The sequence below is a fragment of the Neofelis nebulosa genome, chromosome 1 (assembly GCF_028018385.1).
Source record: "Neofelis nebulosa isolate mNeoNeb1 chromosome 1, mNeoNeb1.pri, whole genome shotgun sequence".
NCBI lineage: Eukaryota > Metazoa > Chordata > Mammalia > Carnivora > Felidae > Neofelis > Neofelis nebulosa.
The window spans coordinates 161,471,456-161,492,961 of record NC_080782.1 but is presented as its reverse complement, the minus strand read 5'-3'; the positions used below and the strand labels follow the sequence as shown (position 1 = coordinate 161,492,961).

The 21,506-nt window shown below is 56.6% G+C and overlaps 1 protein-coding gene across 6 annotated transcripts in view; it reads left to right on the top strand.

The window, feature by feature from the left end:
* Nucleotides 1-21,506, top strand: part of TFDP1 (transcription factor Dp-1) — a 40,193-nt gene that overhangs the window by 3,350 nt on the left and 15,337 nt on the right. For 3 of the 6 annotated variants that reach the window (XM_058741806.1, XM_058741799.1, XM_058741810.1), the window contains exon 3: nucleotides 15,930-15,996. In XM_058741806.1, coding sequence (XP_058597789.1) covers nucleotides 15,930-15,996 — 67 coding nt within the window. Of the gene's footprint in view, nucleotides 1-4,648; nucleotides 4,821-15,929; nucleotides 15,997-21,506 lie in introns of those variants that run through there. The other 3 variants (XM_058741786.1, XM_058741780.1, XM_058741792.1) reach the window with 3 other exon arrangements.

The window sequence follows — 21,506 nt, the reverse complement described above, 5'->3', positions numbered from 1 at the left end:
GGGACCCAGGGGGATTATGCGGGGGCCCTGGGGACAGGAGGTCTAGAGGCAGGGGTCTAGGGGCAGTGGGGAGGCATGGGAGGCTGGGGCACGGAGGGGCCAGGAGTAGGGCATGGGGGGGGCGCTCTGGGACAGGAGGGCATGGGGGGGACCTGGGGGCGGGTCACTGGGCTGGGGCATGGGAAGGCAGGGCAGGGGTGACTGGGGGCCGGGGCCCATGAGGAAACAGTGCTGTTTCATGGAGATGGGAGGTCAGGAACAGCTTGGAGGTGGGTGTGTGGGGCTCCAAGAGCCTGGACCTGGAGCCTAGGTGTTCTGGCACCGACTGCACTTTGTGTCTTCTGTCTCTAGAACAAATAAAGATTTGCATGTGTTTAAAAAGGAAATCAAGACACAACACTGTAATTCCTCTGCTTAAAAAAGCCTTGCGTTTTCTAGCAACATGTGAAAATCAGCCTGATTCCCTGGTAATTAGTAGCTGGCCTTTTATCTTGCAAGCGTGTCTCTTCACCTGGAGGGGTGCATGGCTGCAGTGAGTGGGCTGCAGTTGGGTGTCCTTGTGGCAAGGCCCCTTCTCCCTCCCGCGTCCCCAGCTTTACTCTGGCCGGGGCAGCGTGTGAGGGTGGAGACCTGCCACTTGTCTCCAAGGAGCCAGCTGGGAAGCAACGACCAAGTGGGCCCGAGGTCTTTGACGTTCATTTATTCTGATTATGTCGGTATGTGCTGGCGATGAAGAATTCAGATAGTAAAAATCCAAAGTCAGTATTTGTACCTGGTGCAGAGGTGAGAAAACTCAGCTGGTGCAGAAGCATGCAGTGAGTTGGGGTCTGGTCACTCCCAGAAGTGGTCACAAGCAACGGTTTTGGGGGCTGCTTCCAGAATTTCGTAGAGTACTGGCCGGTCCTGGGATCTGGGGCGGAAGCTCCCTGGCCATAGAGGCTGGCTGCACAGTGACGGCAGTTCCTCCTTTGGTCCCGACAGCCTTCAAGGCCGACACCTGGCTGTCAGTGCCGACAGAGACCGGCCTCGGGGCCTCCTACCAGCGTTCACGCAAGACCCCCTCACCGCACGCAGGCTGCCTCCTGCTGTCAGCCCTGAAGCTTTGGGACCCTCCTTAGATGTGCATCATGGGCGATGTTTCTGCTCAGAGTCCCAGCTGGGCAGGGCCCACAGTGGCTTGCATTTCAGTTACCACCCTGGGACCGTGTGGGTCTCTGCTCACAGCCGTGGGCCTGTCCCTCTATCATAGGGTCTCATTCGGGGAGGAGGGAAATGTAATTGCTGTACTCATTTATGAAACTAGCTATCTGAATTCAATTTTGTGCCAGCCACAGCTCCCGTGAACACAGGTCACGGTTGGGAAAGTTGGCCAGGCTGAGAAGACAGTCATTTTCAGCACCAAGAAAGCCTCCTGAAGGAAATGGCAACTTCAGAGAAGATCCAGAAACTGTAATTGTTTAATACATGCTCATTGTAGGAGAAACTGCCATTGTGTGAAGTCAGGGGAGGACCTCTGCCATGAACACATGCCCGAGTGCGAGCTGCATGTGCGCAGCATGGCCCCGTGGGTGTTTCACAGGCAGAGCATGAGCTCCCCGTGGGCCCCAGACCCTGCAGGTCCGTGAGGAATGGGGAGCCAGCTGGTCGGTCTGTAAGGTCGCGGAGGCGCTTTGTGGGCCACTGTTAGGAGGTGGCTGCAGGTGTGGGAGCGGTGGGGGACCAGTCCTGGGCTGGGGCGGTGCATTGCCAGCTCCTGGTGGGGGAGCTGGTCCGCCTGTGTGCAAGCTGGTGTGAGTCCGCTTTGTGTTCTGTGATAGAAGATTCTCTACAGGTGTTCTGGAGAGCCGCAGAAGGCGTCCCATGTAGGCTTTGGGGGGATGATACCGAGGCCTGATTCAATACCGCTAGGAGACCAAGAGCTTATCTACAAATACATGTACTGGGTATGGTTTTCAGCCCCAGACCTCGAGGGTAAAATGAGGGTTGGAGACATAAATGTGGTGACGCAGCACCGAGCCGTCTCCCTCGGTGTTGGTTGGAGTGCATTGTGGGACCAGGCGCTAACTCCCAGAGCGCCAGCCTGTCCTGTCCTGGCAGTGACTCCCCGGTGGGCATGGGGAGGGGGGTGTAGCCCACATGGGTCCCTGTGGTGGTGTGCTCACTCTTACACGGGCTCTGCGTGGGCCAGAGTGGGGTGGGGAGCAGAAAGCTGCAGCTTGATGAGGAGACGCCCTGGGTGTGTTGCTGTGAAACAGGTGTATGAATGAAGGCGTGCTGTCAAATTCACAAGGGACACGAAAGGGACATCCTTCTCCTAGAGGCAGTTCTGTGCCTTGGGCTTGTCACGAAGCCGCTAGGAAACGGCCTTGGCTTGTAATGTGGCTTGTGGGTGATGCTTCCCTCACAGAACTGCCTTTCTGGAAAGCTGTGCTCTTGAGAACGTTCTCGTGTGGAGTCAGTGCCAGCTTCCTGTGTGTTGGGCTTTGCAGGGTCTGTTAGGAGGGACAGGGGTTGGGTCAGCCAGGGAGGTGCTTGGTGAGGGCACACAAGTGGGGTTTGGCCGCATCAGGGGTGATGCCCCTTCAGGCACCCACCGGTGGCCCCCAACCACCCCCTAGTACCCCCAGGCATCCCCCCCCAGTGCCCCCAGGCCAACCCCCAGACCCCCTTAGGAGCCCCCAGCCACCTCCAGGCCCCACCCAGCCACCCCCCAGGTGCCCTGTGCCTCAGTGTCCCGTGACCTGGTGTCATGCCCCAGGCAGGTCTTGCCGGGACACTGTGCTCCTTGGGGCCGTGCCTGGAGTAGCAGCTGTGCATGTATGCAGCATGTTGGGCTGTGGTAGGTGGTCAGCTATTGAAACAGGTGAATTGGGAGATGAAAACGGCTACAGACCTAAACATGTCATTGTAAATTCAAACGAACATTTACTCCCCAATCCTTTGCTGTAGGTGCGAGCCTTTTCTCCATGAATGGCCCGCTTGCTTGAGTTGCTTGTCCATGATGCCATGTCCGGGGAGGGGACAAAGGACACAAAGACATCAAGAGATACTGAATGTGGCCTTTCAGAGAGTTTGCAGGTTTTCCAGGGTTTTAATGATGCATGGCAGGGCATAAATGGTGCTTAGGGACCACACAGCAGAGTCCTACTGCACTCTGCCCAGATTTCTGGAGCGTGGAGAGCCCATCCCACTGCGTGGACGCACCCTAGGTCTCCGTCCTCCAGCGCCAGGGCTTTCGGGGCTTTCTGGCCACATCTCCACATTGTGTGGACCCATCATAATGTCCAGGGAGGAGTTCTTGGACGTGCAACTGCGCGGGCACACGCATGAGTGTGTGCAGGCGAGTGTGTGCATGGGTGTGGGCGGGCGTGTGTGGACACAAGCGGGTGGGCATAGGCGGGCACGAATGGACGTGGGCGGGCAGATACATGTGCTGTGTCTTTAAGATGTCAGGTAACTTGTCAGAATGATTGTGCCAGTTTATACTTTTATCGCATTGTGGGGGGAACTCATTGTAACGACCCCTTTTTGAAATTCAGTTGGATCACAATTTAAAAGCCCACAAAACTTGGTCGATTTGCAGGTAAAATTTTAAATTGTGTTTTTAGCTTGCATTTCTGGATATAGAAGTTGAATCTCTTCCTTTTAGAACATGTTACTTTGTGAGATGAAAAGTATCTCCTGTGTTCGCTTTCTGTCCTGGTGTTTATTTCCTGTTGACTTGTATCCGCGCTGTATAAATTAAACGATGTTCAGCCTTCGTTGGTGATTTCATGGCAGAATGTTAACATTAGGTTTGCTTTTGTCGTTTTAGTAAGGGTTGTGAATATAAAATGATTTCGACATAAACGTGCAGGAAATACACCTTGAATTTGCAGTTTGAATTTTAACGTTAGGTACAGACAGTTCTTAGGTAGTTTAAGCGAGTTTCCTGCATTTGATTGGTGAGTGTGTATATGTTCATCCTCATTCAGTGAGATCACCAGGACTTTCTGAGGCCCAAGTTGAGGTTAGTGGTCAGTACTCTTGTAACTTCCTGGGCACATGACTGTGCAGCGTAAGTATAGCCCACTAGATCTTTTCAGCCTTACACAATGTCTTCCTTCCTCTGCTGGGAAGTGTTAATAACTGGGATTACTTTGAAGGGGTCTTATGTTTCTCTTGTTTTACTTGCTTTTCAGAAAAGTGAGGATTTGAGTGAAAGATATCTTATTCTACCTGTATTGACAGGACCTCAATCCTGGTCTGCAAATTTGCCCCAAGGCTGAGTGTGGGCGTCAGTCATGAAGTCATACACGGCCATGGCTTTGATCTGGTGCACTTCGAAATTAAGCCAGCTCGTCTAGAAGGTGTTTACTGTTCCTTCATCAGTATCAGTTCTGAAACATGTTCTTTTTTTAAAATTCAGGTGCTGTGTTAGGAATGATGTGCAGCTTATAAAAGACAGATATTTGCCTTAATGTCATCTGAGAAAGTAGTTCATGAGTTAGGATAGCTATGGGTTATGAGGTGTCTCATCCTTATTTCAGGGTGCCCTTGGTGTGCCCTCCCCCAGCACAAGCACAGCTCCAGCAGAAGGGAAGTCACAAAATTAAACAATGTCATGGGGTTTTGCAACCGCAGAGAGCTTTGAAAGCCTGGCCTGTAGACCTAGGTGCCAGCAGAGCACCTCCCAGCCGAAAGTGGAGGCTCCCGGGGGTGCCTCCCTCCTGTGGATGTGCCCCCTCTTTCCTTGACACATTGGACAGTGGCCCTCATGGAGCTGCATGACCACGTCTCACTCTGGGGGCAGGAGGGCTGAGCATTTGGTGAGTGTGCAGGTCAGTTTCTTGGATCCTGGATACTCTGACCTCTCATGCATCCTGGGTCACTGTGTATGGCTCGCGTGTGGATGGTGGTCCGAGAAATGGTGCTTACTCTGTTTTTGAGCTCTCCTTCCCCTGGGAAGGAAAAGGCTGGTGGTAGGGGATGAGGCTGTCCTGTCTGTCCATCCCTGCGGCTGCGGCCCACCTGGGCCCTTGGAGGTTGTGAAGGACAGTGGTACTTGTTCGAGCTCCTGGCCTCTGTGACTTGGTTTTTGTTAAAAGGAAAGTTGGGTTCTTTCTGAAAGGGAGAAATAATTTTTCCAGAAGAGAAGTCAGATCAGTGTGTTGTTAATTTTTTAATTAGCCAATAAAATAAGGCTACTCTACGAACAGAAAACGTCTCCACCTCTGGCTGTGTTAGTCCTTTGCTTTCCATGGGATGGCGGGTGTGTCCGAGTGCACATGAAGCCACGGGACCATGGGTATTTCCTGGAACCCGTTTCTGTGTCGGGACAGACGCAGCGATTCCGAGTGGATCCGCGCTGTGTGCTCTGAGCCCAGCTCTCCCTCGTGCTTGTGGGGCACCCTCAGGCAGAGTCTTCTCTGGGGGTTGGGGACTCATCTGCGGAACGAAGGTGACAAGCGTACCTTCCTCTCAGGGCAGTGAAGGTGGAAGTGCCAGCCACATCCTACGTGTGGTCCAGCCTGGCAGCACCGGGTGGGTCCTGAGAACAGGCCAGTGGCTCTGAAGGACTTGGGAGCTCACCGCGGGCCTGGGTCTCTCCTCCGTTCGCACACACACTTCTGTTCTAACCAGAGCTCCGGGGAGAACCCCACTCCTAGTGTGGCTGAGGGGACCAGCTCCTCCTTAGGGCCTGAGCTTGGGAATGAGTTGGGGTGCAGGGGGTCGGCAGGCTCCCAGAGACGGGGTGTCTGGGGGTGCTCCTTTACTGTTGAGCGCCCAGGTTCCCTTGGTGTGTTTTAGCTCCTGACCTTGGTCCCCGTCTCTCTGCTGACGGCTCCCTGCCTCCTCCAGCTTGCCCCGACCACGGTTTGGACAAGTGGAGTGGAAGGTGGGCAGCAGGAATTGGTCCTGGGTGGATGAGTCCCCGACTCCGGGGGCTCCCCCTTCACGGGGCTGAGGCTGGGGCACGGCTGTCCGGAGGGTGGGTGTGGGGGAGTTAAATAGCAGGGACTTTGGTTAAGGAGAAAAGCTCTTGGTGTGGCCATCAGGTTGGGTCAGACTTTGCTATTATACAGAAGGCAGAATCCTGTTCTCCTGGGCAATAACTTACTGATAAATCACATCCCAGCCTGCTATTAGTGTCCCCGTCAGGCCCAGAATGGTCTCCCGCCACCACTCAGCAGGTGTGAAAATGCAGTATGCACCACCCAGAGCTACCTCAGCGTAGACCTGCTGTAGAAACACCAGAAAGCAGGTGGAGGCAAATATTTAAAAATTGTGTTGGAGTCATGTTACATTGTCTTCCAGGCAACCTTGCATTTGTTTGTGTGTGCCCAAGAGTAAATTTGACGTTTCTCTGGCAAAAAGGCAGAGGGTGAAGTGCAGAGTGCAGATACGGAAGAAAGCCGATGTTGTGGTTCCCGCTGCGTCTGTCTAGGAAGGGCTGTGACCGCGGGGAGCGAGGGAGATGATTCAGGGAGAAACCCAGCAGTGGGCTGGGGGTGGTAGTGCCACGATTCTGCACTCAGTTGACATTCCGGTCTGGAGCGGTGGTGGGGTCAGGCAGAGGTGGACGGGGACGCTGATTTCTGCCGGCGTCTCTGGTGGCGCTCACGGGAGCCAGAGAGCGCGGGCATTTCTGCACTGGGAGAGACATCCTGGAGTGCAGGTAATGAGAGCGCGGGAGAGGCCCACCTGGGAGGGGGCGGGGCAGCAAGGACAGCTGTAACTTGTGTGTCACTTGCGGGGTCGTGGCCCCTGACAGAGAAAGCCAAGTTCTCACCTAAATTTCAGATCCTGGTGGCAGTACTGCTCCATCTGCCACACCCACTCGCTCCCCTCCCCCCTACCTGTTGGAAGTTGCAAATTTGACTCCTTCCTCCTGCATCACCCCTCACTGGTGGACTCTCTCTTGAGGATGTGCGTCTCCCGTGGCCGCTCCCTGGAGTGTGCACTCTTGGTGTGAGTGTGCGTTTCCTCCGCAGGTGTGCTCTCTGCTCTCCAGCTGCCACTGCCCTGCCTGTGGCTCAGGGCCAGCGCTCTGTGACCCTCTGTGACCTTGTGTCCTGTTCTGTCCAGTCTGGATGTGGACCTCTTCTCCATTCGCTCCTGCTGCCATCTTGGTTTCTCTTCTGTGGTTGCCCCTCAGGGTCCTGACCTCAGACGTGCGGCCTAGCCTGTGTCCTTACCTATCCCTTGTCATGTCTAGATCTCATTGTCCTGCGGTTCTGTGTCCTTTGTTTAGAAAATGACAGCAGCCTTATGCATATCCACTTATAGAACACAGTCTTTCGTTAAGAATTCAAATGTCAAGGGTGTGTGGCTGGCTCAGTCACTTGATTGTCTGACTCCTGATTTTGGCTCAGGTCACGATCTCACAGATCATGAGTTTGAGCCTCACATCGGGCTCTGCACTGACAGTGTGGAGCCTGCTTGGGATTCTGTCTGTCTGTCTGTCTGTCTCTCTGCTCTTCCCTTGCTCTCTCTCAAAAAATAAATAAACTAAAAAAAAAAAATTCAAATGTTAGAAAGCTGACAGTTGTTGAAAATCATAGTCCAGGTGATTCTACTACGAATCTTCTGGTGATTTTGGAGTTGACTCTCTAGGTACCTGTGTTTGAACGTGCACATCTGTCACACAGCTTTACGTAAAAGGACTCCCACACTGTTCTCCGCTCTTTTACTCCACAACTTGGCCCTAAGCAAACTGGTAACTGTAAACATAGATCATTACAAAGACACTTTTTTTTTTTTGAGAGAGGAAGGAGGGAGAGGGGGAGGGAGGGAGAGGGAGGATACACTTGCCGCACGAGTTGGGGAGGAGCAGAGGGGAGAGAGAATCTTAAGCAGACTCCACGCTCGGCGTGGAGGCCCAATCCCACAACCCTGGGATCATGACCTGAGTCGAAATCAAGAGTTGGATGCTTAATGGACTGAGCGTCCAGGTGTTCCTCTGAAGACACTTTGGTGGGACATTTGAGACGAATGCAAGTGTAGGCAGAGAGGATGTGGTGGTGACGCCTTGCACCCTGTCACTGTCCTGAGTGACGGCTGGCTGGCTGGCTGTGCACACTTGTCCGCCCGCTGGGTGGTTGTGAAGCTGGTTACAGACATGTTGTCCTGTCATTCACTATTCTAGTATTATCTCTGAAAGATGAGAACTCTCTAAAAGTGCCCCAAATAGCCCCAAATAGTTTGTTAGTATCGTCAGAGAGCTAGCAGCTGGAATTCGGAAGGTTTGTGTCAGTGTAGAGCTGGTGGGTTGGATGTGCCCTTGTTTATGTAGGCCTGCTGATGGGCTTTTAGGTTGTTTCCGGAACCTGCCTTCACAGCAGAACTGCGACCACTACGCTGGCTGGTGGGCCCTCACAGCAGTGCCACGGTGTGGGTGATGTTGCGGCTCGGCAGCACCCTCCCTGCTGGGAGCGCTGGTGCCCTGGTGTCGGCCCGTAGGTCAGGTGGAGGCAGAGGCACCATCCGAAGCCCTGTTCTTCCACTGCCGGACCCAGCGTTCCTTCTTAGGTTGTTTCTACCTGGTTCTCGTCTGCGTGGCTACTTGGAACTGGTTTTTATGTGACGAACCGTAGCTCTACCTGAGACACGTTTGTGTAACATGCCACCTCCGATGGCTTTGTGGTGTCACCGTGGTACCCTCTCTGTGGCGGGTGGGTAAGGCGGGAAAGTGCCCCACTTGGTGTCATCACGGGCTGCCCAAAACAGTGGCCTGGGACCGTGGTTTTGTTACCCACGGCTTCCGTGGCTTGCGAGTCTGGCTGCAGCTGTGCTGGCTCGCAGCCCAGGACCTGAGAGTGTCACACACCAACACGTACCCCCAGGTCCCTGTGGCAGGACCATGTCCACTAACTCACCTGGTCCTTGGTGGGCTTTGTTCACTTCTGGGCTGTTGGCCGGAGATTGCCCCCAGCTCTGGCCTCGTGGGCCCTCTGCCAGGTAGCTTCCATTGCCAGAGCGCGGGAGGGAGGGGCTGGAGCGAGGTCCATGCACACACAGGGAGAGGGACGAGCCAGCCGGACCCCAGCCTCCGGCTCCTGAGACCGGACGTGGCCTGTGCAGATCCGGTCACCAGGGCAGGCCATGCTCGGGGAGGGGGTTGGGTGGGGCCGTGAAGTGCCCCCTTACCTACTGTGCTGGGCGTGCCCACAGGCTGTGTCCTTGTGGCGGTGCTCGGGGCCTGGGGTCCGTTTGCTCTGGAGTCGAGGGAGGGTCTCTGCGGGAGCCACAGGGTGGGGTGAGGGGCCAGGCCTTCAAAGTATATCTGGACTCCGCTCCTTCCTTTGATCACCCTTGCAGCTCATGGTATTGATGAGCGCTCTGTTACACGGTATGCTTGCAGCGCTGATGTCTTCTGGTGGGTGCCGGTGCACTGTGCCCCTTGGCAAGGCCCTGTGTGCTTCCGTGGTGGGTGGTCCGGGATTGCCCCTCAGGTAGGTGCTGTTTGTATGGCTGCCGTGCAAGGGCTCTGCCTCTAGTGGTTATACCGGGTCCCTTCGGGCACGGGAGAGCTGGGCCTCACCGTTCTTCCCATCCCTTCGTCTCGCCTGCTCGAGGCAGGTGCCAGCCAGCAGCCACAATGCACTTGGTGCCCCCGCAGGCCCAGATGTGCTGCTGCGGTCAGGACGCTGGCTCCTGGTGCGTGTGGGGACTCAGAAGGGGCCGCTGTGATGGGAAAGGTCAGGAGGGTTGCCGAGGCGCGAACAAAGGTTCCCTTGGACTTCCCCCCAGGTGCCTGGCCGATCACACATGCTGCTGTTTTGTGTAACTGTCGTTAGGGAGCCGGGCCTGTGGTTGCTTTCCTGGGTCTCCAGGTCCTTCCTCTGCTGCCTGAGGCCTCTGCTCTTTGCCCCTTCCTGACCCTGTCTTGCTGATTTTTGTGTCTGTCTTTGAATCAGCGGAATTGCTGGCCCACTGCCTCTCCGTGTAGGTACAGTTTCATTGGAGCACAGGCTTGCCCTTTGTTTGGTACTGACTGTGGCTGCTTTGGTGCCACTGGGCACTCTTCAGCTGTACCCGGGCCGGGAGCTGCTTCGGTCTAGACGTGGCTCTGGTTTTCTTTCCAGGCACGTGTCCTGCCCTCACTGGCGTTTCTGTTCTAGTGGGCCCATGGGGGCGGCAAGGTAGGACTTGTATAGAAAGTAGGCAGCCACCAGAGTGGTGGTGGTCTCCCAGTGGCTGGCCCTCCCTCCCCCCTGCCCTGAGTGTCCAGGGCAGCGCCTCTGATGGGCCCCTCAAAGGTTGTGGGCGGGCACTCAGCCCTGGGTGTCTGTCCTGCCGAGGGGTCCGCACCCTATCCTGCGGTGACCAGAGGGGTCTTGGGGAGGGTGTTCTAGAGAGAGAAGGAGGGGGATCAGGGTGTCAGGGTGTGCAGCAGGAGTGGGGGGTCCCGGCCACGCCCTCTGCGGCTTGTGAGGGACGCAGGGCACAGAGATGGGTGGCATGTGTGAAGCTGGAACGTGGTCATTACTACTTTGGTTTGGTAAGTAAAGAACCTAGTTGGTGTTTCAGCGTCCACTTCTAATTTGCTCAGCTTCCTGTGTAGCAGCTGAGTTTTACTGCTTTGAGTGGATCATTGTATCCAATGTCAGAAAATACACAGTAACTGGGTTTACTTACCTTAAGTACAAACCCAAAAAGCTGAGTAACGAGTGTTGTAAGAAAAACTCAGGTTAGTTGTGACAAATGAGTGCCTTCGCTGTTGGTTTACATGTTCATTCGTTCAGCGTCTTGGTGTTTCTTCCTGGAGGGAGGTTTGCATCTTAAGTATAAAGAGCATGCAGGGGAAGGAGTTCTGTGCACTTAACTTAAAACTACGTGCAGTACAGGAATACTGTTTATAGCATCCCAGCAGCCTGGTTCCGGTGCTGGTCCCGGCGTCCCTGCGGGCTTCGCCCCAGGCACAAGAGGGAAGGGGCGTGGGAGGTGTGGTAATGTTTTCCTGGGTCCCAGTTTGTAGTTGTAAACTAAGGTCCTGTGGTGTTGACTGTGAAGCCCCTGAGGACGGGATGGTGTTAGAAAATCACAAGGAGGCTGTAACGAACACGTTAGTATTTCCCTGTGCTCCCGACGGTTGTGTGCTGTGTGGCCTCGGACTGTCCTCCCTAAAGAACTGCAGGAGCCAGGAGCAGGGCGCCCTGGGGGTCCCTGGGCTCCAAGGGAAGGAGGTGAGCACCTCGGCGTGGTCCATGTGCTCAGGCCTGCTGCGTGTGCCCAGCCTCGGGGCCTCTCCCTCTTCACGGGGTCACAGGCTCTTGGGGCCACGGGCTCTTGAGCCCACGCAGACAAGAAGCAAGTGTGAGATTACCAAGTGGGAAAGAGCAAACTCCATCACAGTGGACCATTTCCAGGGCCCACTGCAAATTTAACACAAACGTCAGTGTTGACGGACTCCGTCCCGTGTGATCTGAGCTCGCTTTAAGTTCGTACTCAGATGGGGGTCTCACTTCATGCACAGAGTGGACTGTGTGCCTGGTCTGCACCTGTCAGGCTCATACACCAGAACCAGCGGGCGGCTCCGTGGAGGTGTTGCTGACTCACGAGGGCCACCTTGCAGCTAGCCTAGGGCTTCCTGCCTTGAGCCCTGGCAGTCCTGTGCCCCAGGGGCTTCCCAGAACCCTGTGGTCCCAGGCAGACGGAGATGAGAGTCACCGGCTACAGGTGTTTAAAGGTTTGCCCGTTGTGAGGCTGCGAGTGAGGTGGGCTGGCACTCCTCTCCTCCTGCGGGTTGCGGGGACTTGCCTGGGGTCCCACAAGGGCCTAGGGCTGGCATCTGGGAGGGGATGGAGCAGAGCTCCGAGTGGGCATGGCCGCGGGTGGATGCTGGCGGGCCAGGTATTGTAGCGCTGGCCACAAGGCAGGGCAGCACCTGTGGCAGTAATCCCCTGCTGTGCTGCTTGTCACTGTCATCCAGAGACGTCTCCTTAGGGTGTTCAGTGTCCTTTGGGGTTCACACCCATGAAGGGTGGTGTTTTAGAAAAGCTCTATTGTGGGAAGGCCGAGGCTGGGACCCCGGGGGTGGATTGGGTTATGGGTGACAGCGCCAGTTACCTTCCTATACGCCCCTGAGTAAGTTTGTGTGGTTCAGACAGACCTGCTTCTCTCTTGAACTCCACGCTGTCCGCGTGCTTCTGCCCAGTGCTGCCCAGTGCCATGCTGGCCCCTGCGCCTCAGACGAGGTGGACACACGCAGCTGGACCAGACGAGTGTGTCTCTCTGAGTTGGTCATTAGGCTCTGAAACGAGTTCCGTCACCTTTACAGAGAGCACGGTTGGGGGGACGAGCTGGGTGTGGCCTGGACTCAGGCTTGATTTGGGGGCTGTGTCGTGCACTGTGTCTGCACAGTAGGGCAGGATAAACCAGCTCTGGAACCGGTTTAGGTCAGTCGTATGTGGAAGCTGGTTGGCCTCGAGAGTCTGTCCTGCTCTAGTATCGCTGGCTGCCAGGCCTCTGCTGGCCGGCTGTCCGCTTTTCCGCAGCTGTCTTGCCTGTGTGCCCCCAGAGCTCTAGCTCCTTCCAGGCGGACTTATGGAGCGCTGCTGTCGGCCTTCGAGGTCAGGAACCCTAGATGCGTCATTTTGGTCCTGACCGATTGTCTTTGGTCATTGGCAGTCAGTCATGTGGTTCCAGGAAATTTGGGCCAAATCTGCATGTAGCTGTTAAAGTATGCTTCAAAAATACATTCAGTGGCTTCCCAGATGAAAAGAAGGACTTTTTATGTTCTAGAGAAAAATCGGTCACCACTGTCTCACTGCAGAACAATGACCTCAGAGTTCAGGGGTTAAAGCGACAGTAACCCTTTATCCTCCTGAATGGTTTCCCTGTTTTGGAATTTGGGCGTGGCCAGGTGGCAGTGTGTCCGGCGGCAGCCCCCAGGGAGGAGAGGGTGGCAGGAAGGCAGGCCCTCACCCTCTCCAAAGCCTGACTTCCCAGCCCCAGCTTTCTAATTTCCTTTGTGAAAAGCGAGCTTGCGCCACTTGTGATTCCGACACACGTTGTGTTGCGAGATAGAATTCCTGTGCCCGTGAGACTTGCTATGGGGTACCTAGTCACGGTCCCACATACGGACAGTGTGGGCGTCAACGAGCTGCCAGCCGCCAGCTGGCTTCTTCCTATGTCACAGTTACTGCCCTCAGGTTTACGCTCCGAACTGGAAACCAGGCTTGGGAACAGGGTGGGTATGGGAAGACGGTCCTGTCAGACGTGGTGCCCACGGGCTCCCAGGTGGTGTCGTGGGGAGGGGGGTGGCAAGCACTGCCAGGCAGCCTGCTCTGGACGTTGCAGCCCCTCGGTGCTGAGCCGCCACGCCTTGTGGGACTCCCACGGGGCTAGACTGGCGCTGCATGGGTGGTGGGTGGGAGGAGCCTGTTGAAGACTCCAGCCCCCTTTCTACATGAGGTTCTTTTGAGCGACAGAAAGGAGGCCTTACAGAGCACGAGTATGCGGAACTTCCATCAGCGTCCTCCCCGTGGCTGGGAGGGTGTCCGGGAGCAGACGTGATGCCGCTGGGTGCACCTATGGCTCACTCCAGCCTCTCCTCCATGTCAGCCGGCTGTCTGCCTCTGTCTCCTGCTCTCTGTGTTCTCCAGTGACTCCCCAGCTTTGGATTCTGACCCTGAGACTGGCAAGAAGGGACTGGCCTCTTCGTCTGTTTCCAGACTTTTCCGGAAAGGGCTGGGCTGGCCTGCTCGCCGCCCAGGCCACTCATCCGGTGGCCATGGTGGGTTGCGTGTGGCCAGGGAGGACGAAGCCCTTTGGCTCTGGAGAGGATGGGCTAGTCTGATCACTTGAGTTGGACTAGACCTCCTCCAGAGTGACTGGGGGCTTCCTGGCCTGGTTCCCTTCCTTCCACATTGTGAGGGGTTGCTGGGGCTGTGCCGCTGATGTGTGGACTGTGAGTGTTCCCTCTATGAGAGGGGGTTTCCCATGAGTGGCCTGTGACCGCCGAGCTGGAGCAGCACGGGCAGTGGCCCCAGGTTGGGCAATGCTGGGTCCCACCCAGGCAGACCCATGAGGACAGTGACAGGCCCTGTGTGATCTTGGGGCTCCGTGGCTGCCAGCTCAGGCGTCCAGCCACGTGTCCACTCTGGTACAGGACAGTGGACATGGAGCCCAGGGCCGCTGTCTGGGATCAAGGAGCCGGCAGCGCCAATAATGTGCTGGGAGCCTGGGGCCGTCTGACAGGTGTATGGGGGCCCTGAGGCCCTCTCCTGCCACGGCTGTGTCCTCAATTCTGTGGCAGCTGATGTCCCGTGTCTCTCGGGCACCCTGAGCCTGTTTGCTGGGACCAGCCTGGTGCAGGCTTCCTGGCCCAGAGAGAGTCGTGCCGTTGAGTCTGGCGGCTCCTGGCCAGCAGTCCTCTAGCCCAGCCCGGCCTCAATCTGCTGCCATCCTTGTGGGCATGTGCTTGGCTCCCTCCACTTCTGTGGGAAGGTGGAGTTTTGGAGAGTCCAGGAAACGTGGCCCATGTGGTGTTGGCACGGGCCTGACTTCCGTCTCGGGTTCCGTGTGTGGATTTGTGCATTTTGGGTGCATTTGGTGTGTTTTCTGTGCACCACGTGGAGAGAGGGAACCCATCCCTGCAACACCGCAGGGCCTGACATGCGGCTTCTCCCATGCCAGGCCCAGGCGAGCCTTGCCTGTCTGCAGTCCAGCTTGTTGCTGCCCGTATGTGCTGCCAACCTGAGGCTCCTCCTGGGGTGGGAACGGGCCGCAGACGCCCTGGGTTCCTGGACAGACAGGACAATGCTGGAAAGTGCACTTTTATCCCTTCACGGGCGGCCTGGCCTGCGCTTACACACCTGTGAGGAAAGTCCAGGCACACCGCACAGATGTGTGAGCGTCTGTGAGTGCATGGCTTGTGTGGATGTATGTGAGATCGCTGTGTACACACAGGCGTGGGTCCCTGAACACCAGGGCGTCCTTAGTCGGTGCTCCCGCTGGGCCAGGAATCCCACTGCCCGGGTCACTGGTGGTCAGAGGCCTGGGCAGGAGGCAGAGGAGGCTTGTCTGCCGGGATTGGTTGACCTGCGATGTGGCTTGTGTACACGTGTGTGTGTGTGTGTTTATGCACATGTGTGCACACGTATGAGTGTAGGACGTGTGTGCGTGCATGTGTATGTGTGAGTGACCATGTGCAGATGGTGTGCACTGGTGTGAGTGTGCGTGTGGCAGGGCTGGTGTCTGGTGAGGCTCGGTGTATCAAGACCGTCTGCCCTGGTTTGGTGTGCAGCAGGCACATCTTCGATGTTTGGTGAGGACAGACTCGGGTGCGGGCGTCCAGACGCCGATGGTGTGCGGTGTCCGTGACGAGCTCATGTGAGCCCTGATTCTTCCCATGAAAACCCAGGAAAGCGGACGCAGGACGCGTGTCAGGGGTCAGTCCCAGACACGGCTCCCTGTAGCGGCTCAGGTGCATTTGCACACCTTGGGGAGTGATATCACTTGCCTGGTGCCCCAGTGAGCTGCGTGGTCAGTGGGCCCTGCGCGTGGTCACCCTGCTCAGGACATGGGGGTGCCGGGTGGACCTCGTATGCTGCCTGGCCCCGGCCCACACTCCTGTACACAGAGGTGCATCCCCCGATTTCTGGCGGAGCTGCCGCGTCCGGGGCTCTGAAGAAGCCCTGTTCTCAGGTCGGATCGCCCGTCTGCTCTCACGACAGGTGGTCAGATGAATTTTACACCCACCCAAGGTGCGCCTCCACTAGCCGCAGGCACTGCCCCTTAAATGCGTGTGTTGACTTAATGCACAAAAGCTGTATCTCATTAACGTCACAAGGGTTAAGCTTCGAAGTTCCCTGCATGGGCTCCTGACCATTCTGTCTCTTTCATGCCGTATTTTACACCTCCCTCACACAGCCCGGCTTGTTACGAACTGTAGATTTGTCGCTCTTAGACCCCCTATTTACTGTCCTTGTTGCTCTCTGCAGGCCGGTCTAATTGAAGCCAACGGGGAACTCAAGGTCTTCATAGACCAGAACCTTAGTCCTGGAAAAGGTAAGGCGCCTCTTTTCCCAATACAATTCTGTGGATGAGAGTGTTAGGGTTGGTGTACTCGTGAATTTCTGTGGGACGAAAGCCCCTGTCAAGTGTGGGGCCCTTGCTTTGGGAGGTCTCCTGCCTGGGGCCGCCGACAGCCTGCAGGCACCTGTCAGTGGTGGGCTCACGCTGTTTGTAGAAATTCGGGGACGTGGAGAACGCAGGTCATGTGCTTTCCTCTGCCTCACGGGCGCCATGAGCCTCCAGGTGTCTGCTCTGGACCCGGGCGGCAGCCCAAGGCTGGTGGTGCCTCCCTCGCGTGCGTCCGGGTTCGTGTCTTGCCCATCAGGAAGCCACGTGTGTATGTTCGGTGGCTCGTTGGGATTCAGGGCCGGACATGGAGGTGGACAGGTCCAGGCCACTGCCCCCTGCTCTGGGGTCCCACGGTCTCCCTCCTGGTGTTACCGTGATGAACATCTGCCCACGTGTATGAGCGTGCTGGTTATTTCCCGGGATAGACTAGGTGTGGAAGTGCTGGACCAGAGGGCACGCCCCTTCCAAGTTGATGCGTGACACCTGGCCACCTGTGGCATCCCGAGCTCAGAGTGGCTAGATTACCACTGCCGCCTCCGCCAGGCTGAGGCCCTGACCGGTGACTTCTTGGCTCCTGCGGTAGCTTTGGGGGAATGTCCCAGCCCCTTCCCATCCATCTGTTGCTGGCGAGTGGGACAGGAGTCCAGCTGTGTCCTTCCCCGTGGGGCCCAGTGGGCCCAGCCCATGTGGTTAGGGTGGTGGGCTCAGGCCCTGCTCCCTCTTTTGCATCAGGATGGCGCCTTCTGATGCTCATGGAGGCTCTCCTCTCCTGGCTCAGTGGGTCTCCCTCGTCACGCTGGCCACTGTCCCCTGGATGGGCTGTGGGCCCATGTGTGCTCTCCGGGTTTCTGTGTTTGGAAGGTCGTAGGCAGCATCCTGCTTTTCTGTAGATCCCATCCTCTTTCCCTTCCTGTCCAAGGACAGGGCCCTGCTGAGGGACTCAGTGTTTGCAGATGGTTTTAGTTCAATAGCTTTTACCTTTCACAGGTTGCTTGAGCGAGGTGCTTCAGTGTAACTAATTGGACACTTAGAATTTTAGGATTTACAGGCGTGACGTCTTTAGTAAAAGTGACTAAGCAGAAATAGTAGTGAAAACACTGTGATCTCTGCTCCCCTGGAAACAGTGGAAGCCTTTCGTTCTGGTGTTTGTTTTGAGTCCCTTTATTGTTTGGACGGTCCCACAGGCCCCTCCCGTGATTAGGGGCTGCCTGATCTGTGCTTGAGCCCTTATGGGGGTTGCATTGGAGAGATGAGAAGACAACAGCTTCTTGAGTCTCTAGAATATCCTGGTGCCAGTTCCCTGCACTGTTCAAGGATTTTGCGTGTTCTTGGGTGTGGTCTGGCCCGCCGTGTCCCTGGCTCCGCTCACAGCTAGGACTGCTGTAGTTCGAGGCTCCTGGCTCCTGCCTCTGCTCCCACCTCTGCTGGGACCAGCACAGCCTCCCAGGCACTCAGGCTCCTGCCCTTGCGCCTCTGGCATGTTCTGGGTATTAGGAGGCCCACGGCCACATCTCTGCAATGTGCTCCCTGCTCTGATCCTATGAACGCAGGCTGAGCGCTGGCAGGCTCCTGCTCCTTCCAGAGAAGTGCTTTTTCGTAAACGGAGCCGTTTGTCTGTTGGACGGGCAGTCCGGTGCTGTTTCGGCCACAAAGGGAGTAGGACCAGGCTGCCCAACTGCTGTGCTCACCCGTGGGGACGGTTCCACGCACGGCCACCTTTGCTTCTGGCTCAGGAGCTCCAATGCTAATTTTGGGCGGTGTGGTACTGACTGGACCTGCGCACTCTGAGCTATTCAGTGGTGTTCGTGAAGTTGGGGAGCCCATGGGTGTCAGACTGTGTTGTCTGACCCCGCTGTCATTGTGGGCGCTTCCCGAGGAGCGCTTGGCGGAGACTCAGCCAGGGTTATGCTGAGTGAGGCCCAGACCACTGGCACGGGCTTGTCCAAGAGCCCGGGAATGTGGCCTCAGTGTGTTCCCAAGAGCCTGTCTCTCTGGAGGGACTGTGAAGGGCAGGAGTTGGCTCTCGCTGGGGGTAGGAGTGGGGAGTCAAAAGGAGGGCCATGGCCAGGCCTGGTGGAGGCTGGGCCATGAGGGGGCAGGGGCCCATCCCGCTTCCTGTCCGCATGCGCCACGCCTACAGGGCTGCCTCCCAGCTGCTCCTAGCTCCACCTGCTGAGAGTTTGGGAGCCCCAGTGACCCTGCTGCCCTCGGCTGGGGCCAGTGAACCCCTCCTGAGGTGAGGCTCCCCGTGCCTGCTCCTGCCTAAGCTCTGGCTGTGATGCCCGCTCACACTGGGGTCTTGCGCACTCCCGTTCCCTGGGTCCTGGCCTTGACTCTGCTCCTGTCTTAGCCTCCAGAGCTGTCCGTGCTTCTTCACCTGTCTCTTCTGCTCCTCTGGCTGCTGCCTGTGGCCCATTTCCAGGTGCCAGTGTCTGCAGACTTCTCCAGAGGCAGAGCCTACGGGAGACGTGTGGTGAGTGGGAGGGAGGTTCGTTGTTGTGGGATCAGTCCCTGTGACAAGGGGGCCGGCAGGCCGGACACAGGCAAGAAGTGGGGTTGGAGGCGTCCACTCCTTCCTCGTGGAGGAGACCTGAGGATTTGCTCTGAAAGTCTTTGCCTGGTTAGGGGGCTCTGGAGGGTGGTCTCCCCTACCTAATGGCGGCTTGCGGCTGGTCTGTGATCGGATAGCTGGGGACAAGCGCCTTGGTGCTCACATCAAGTCGGTCGTCACGCCTGTAAGATTCAAAGAGCTGTTTTCCCCAGAAGGTGTGCTGAAGTCACAGCCTCCTGTGCCCACGGGCCCTGAAGGCCAGAGGCCCCAACGCGGTCCAAGACAACGAAGGCTACATTGTTTGCTGTGACAGCCGTTGGGTTGCTCCCAGGGCTTTGCCGACGGCTTTGATGCTGTGTGAGCCTTCGCGTGCACATTTGTTCCTATGTTTGGGGCAGGCACTCTGGAGCGGGAGCCAGGGCACGAGGTGCGTGTGCGTGGCTGTACCAAACACATGGGCGCCTGGCGCCGCACAGCTACAGTGGCGCCTCCTTTGCCTATATTTCAGGTTCTGGTGGCCCAGTGGGTGTGGGCCCCCTTGCTCCTGGGCCTGCCCTGCTGGTAGGGGTTTGGCCAGGTGCTTTGCTGGCAACATTTTGTTGCCGCTGTTCCTGCTGGAGCCTCCTCTTCCAGCCGTGCAGCTGCTGCCCTAGGGTTCAGGCCATGGGCCCTGGCACGTATGTGCCCACGCCCTCCCGATGTGCCCGCTGCTTGCCCGCCCTCCGCACAGAACCAGTCCGGGGCCATGGCCCGTGTGTGGCCTCTTCCTCTCCTCTGGCCTCTGCGTACATGTTGTGCGCACTCGCTGCAGAAACGGCTCACGATGTAAACGTGTGCTTAAGCATGTGTCCTGACACGTTGTGTGCGTGTGTGTGTGGTATCTGCACGCACTGATCCTCCCTGTGGCTTTGTGACTTTGCTCATCTGCAGCCGGGCCATTTCTGGCAGTTTCCGGTGCTGCCTTTTGTCACCTGGCACCTTGATGGAGTGCTCTGATGCCTGCTGACTGTTTTCCCTGAAGGGCTGTGCACCCCAAGCGCCTGGTGCAGGAGGCGGCTCCCACAGAATGTTGCGGGATGTGGCTGGGTCTGACTGGTGACAGGACGTGTCCTGTGACGTCTGCCATTTTCCTTCTGCTTCAGAGTTGCCCTTCCCCTGAGGACGGGCTCCCAGGCAGGAGAGATGAACACCAGTGACAGGTGGCCGACAGCCTGGCGTTGTGGGATCATCCCAGAGACGCGGGAACGGCACCCTCGCAGATGTGCGTGCACCTGCACACACGGCTGTTGCGGGGGAAGCGGCCTGGCCCCTCTCGGGGAGCGCAGAGCAGAGGTGCCATCGTTTGAACCCAGACGACAGCTGGAGCACAAAGTGATAACATGTTTCACACGCCAAACCCTTCTGCCGGGCTGGCCAGGAAGACCGGTCTGCAGAGGAGATGCGCTCGCAGAGGAGCGGTCTGGGTGTGGTCGAGGCCCTGAGACACTGGGCACCTCGGCTCCCTCCCACCGGGAGGTGCCCCTGTGGAGCCTGCCTCCCTCCTTGGGCCGCAGGGCCATTCTGGCGCCTGCTGCGCAGGGGCAGGGCCGTGCGGGGGCCGCCGTCTTAGCGCTTGGGGTATTTCTAGCGTGGCGGGCAAGAGAGCAACTCTTAAAATACTAGGTTCTTAGAACTTAGAAATGGTTGAAATTATTTTCAAGAAGACATTAAACCTTATGATTTCATAATCTGTCTTGAAGCCCATAGGTATTAATGAATTGTGATTGCTAATTGTAAGAATATGCTCACGGAATACTTCTAGAATCCTTTTCCTGTTCAGGGTTATAATAGCTCAGACCACATATGTTCTAACTCCTTTTCTCGCCAAGAGAGGAATTCTCTGTTTTGTGATGTTATAGTTGAAAATATTTCAGGGGAGCCGGGGGAGGGGCTCAGTGGGTAAAGCGTCCAACTTTGGCTCAGGTCACGATCTCGCAGTTCATGGGTTCAGGCCCCACGTCGGGCTCTCTGCTGACAGCTCAGAGCCTGGAGCCTGTTCGGATTCTGTGTCTCCCTCTCTCTCTGCCCCTCCCCTGCTCGTGCTCTGTCTCTGTCTCTCAAAAATAAATAAACATTAAAAAAAAAAAAAAATATTTTGTCACCTAGTTCCTTTAACAAAAGGCACTAAAGAGAGCGTACAGCTAAAGTAGTTGTGCTTCTAGTGAGTAAACTCTAGGCTGTGTTACAGGTTAGCCCGTCTTGTAAACAGGAGTGTAAGTAGGTCGAAGTGTGGTGGTATTTGTCAGAAAAGTGTGTTAAGCATTCTGATGTCTTTGGTCAGATTAAACTAAAAATGAATCACATCCTTGAGATTGTTAAAAAGTGACATGTCTTCCCTGAGTCAGCAGTTGGTAGGAAACCTAGAGAGGGGGACACAGGCTGCCTGGGTGCACACGTGTGTGGTGCATGGTGTGTGATGTGCACATGTGGTGTGTGCGCGTGGCGTGCATGTGTGTGGTGTGCGTACATGTGTGTGCCTTGCACACACGTGGTGTGATGTGCACGCGTGTGTCATGCATGTGTGGCATGTGTGTGCTGTGCATATGTGTGGTGTGTACATGTGTGCTCACACATGTGTCGTGCATGTGGTGCACGCGTACGGTGTGTGCATGCATGTGTGGTGTGCGCACACATGTGTCGTGCATGTGTGTGCGGTGCACTGTGGTTTGTGTGCACATGTGTGTCATGCATGTGTGCGTGTGTATGTGCTGTGCACATGTGTGGTGTGTGCATGCATGTGTGTACACATGTGTGCAGTGTGTGTGGTGCACATGTGTGGTGTGTGCACACGTGTATGTTGTGCATGTGTGTGCGGGGCGCGTGTGTGGTGTGTGCAGAACGGCCC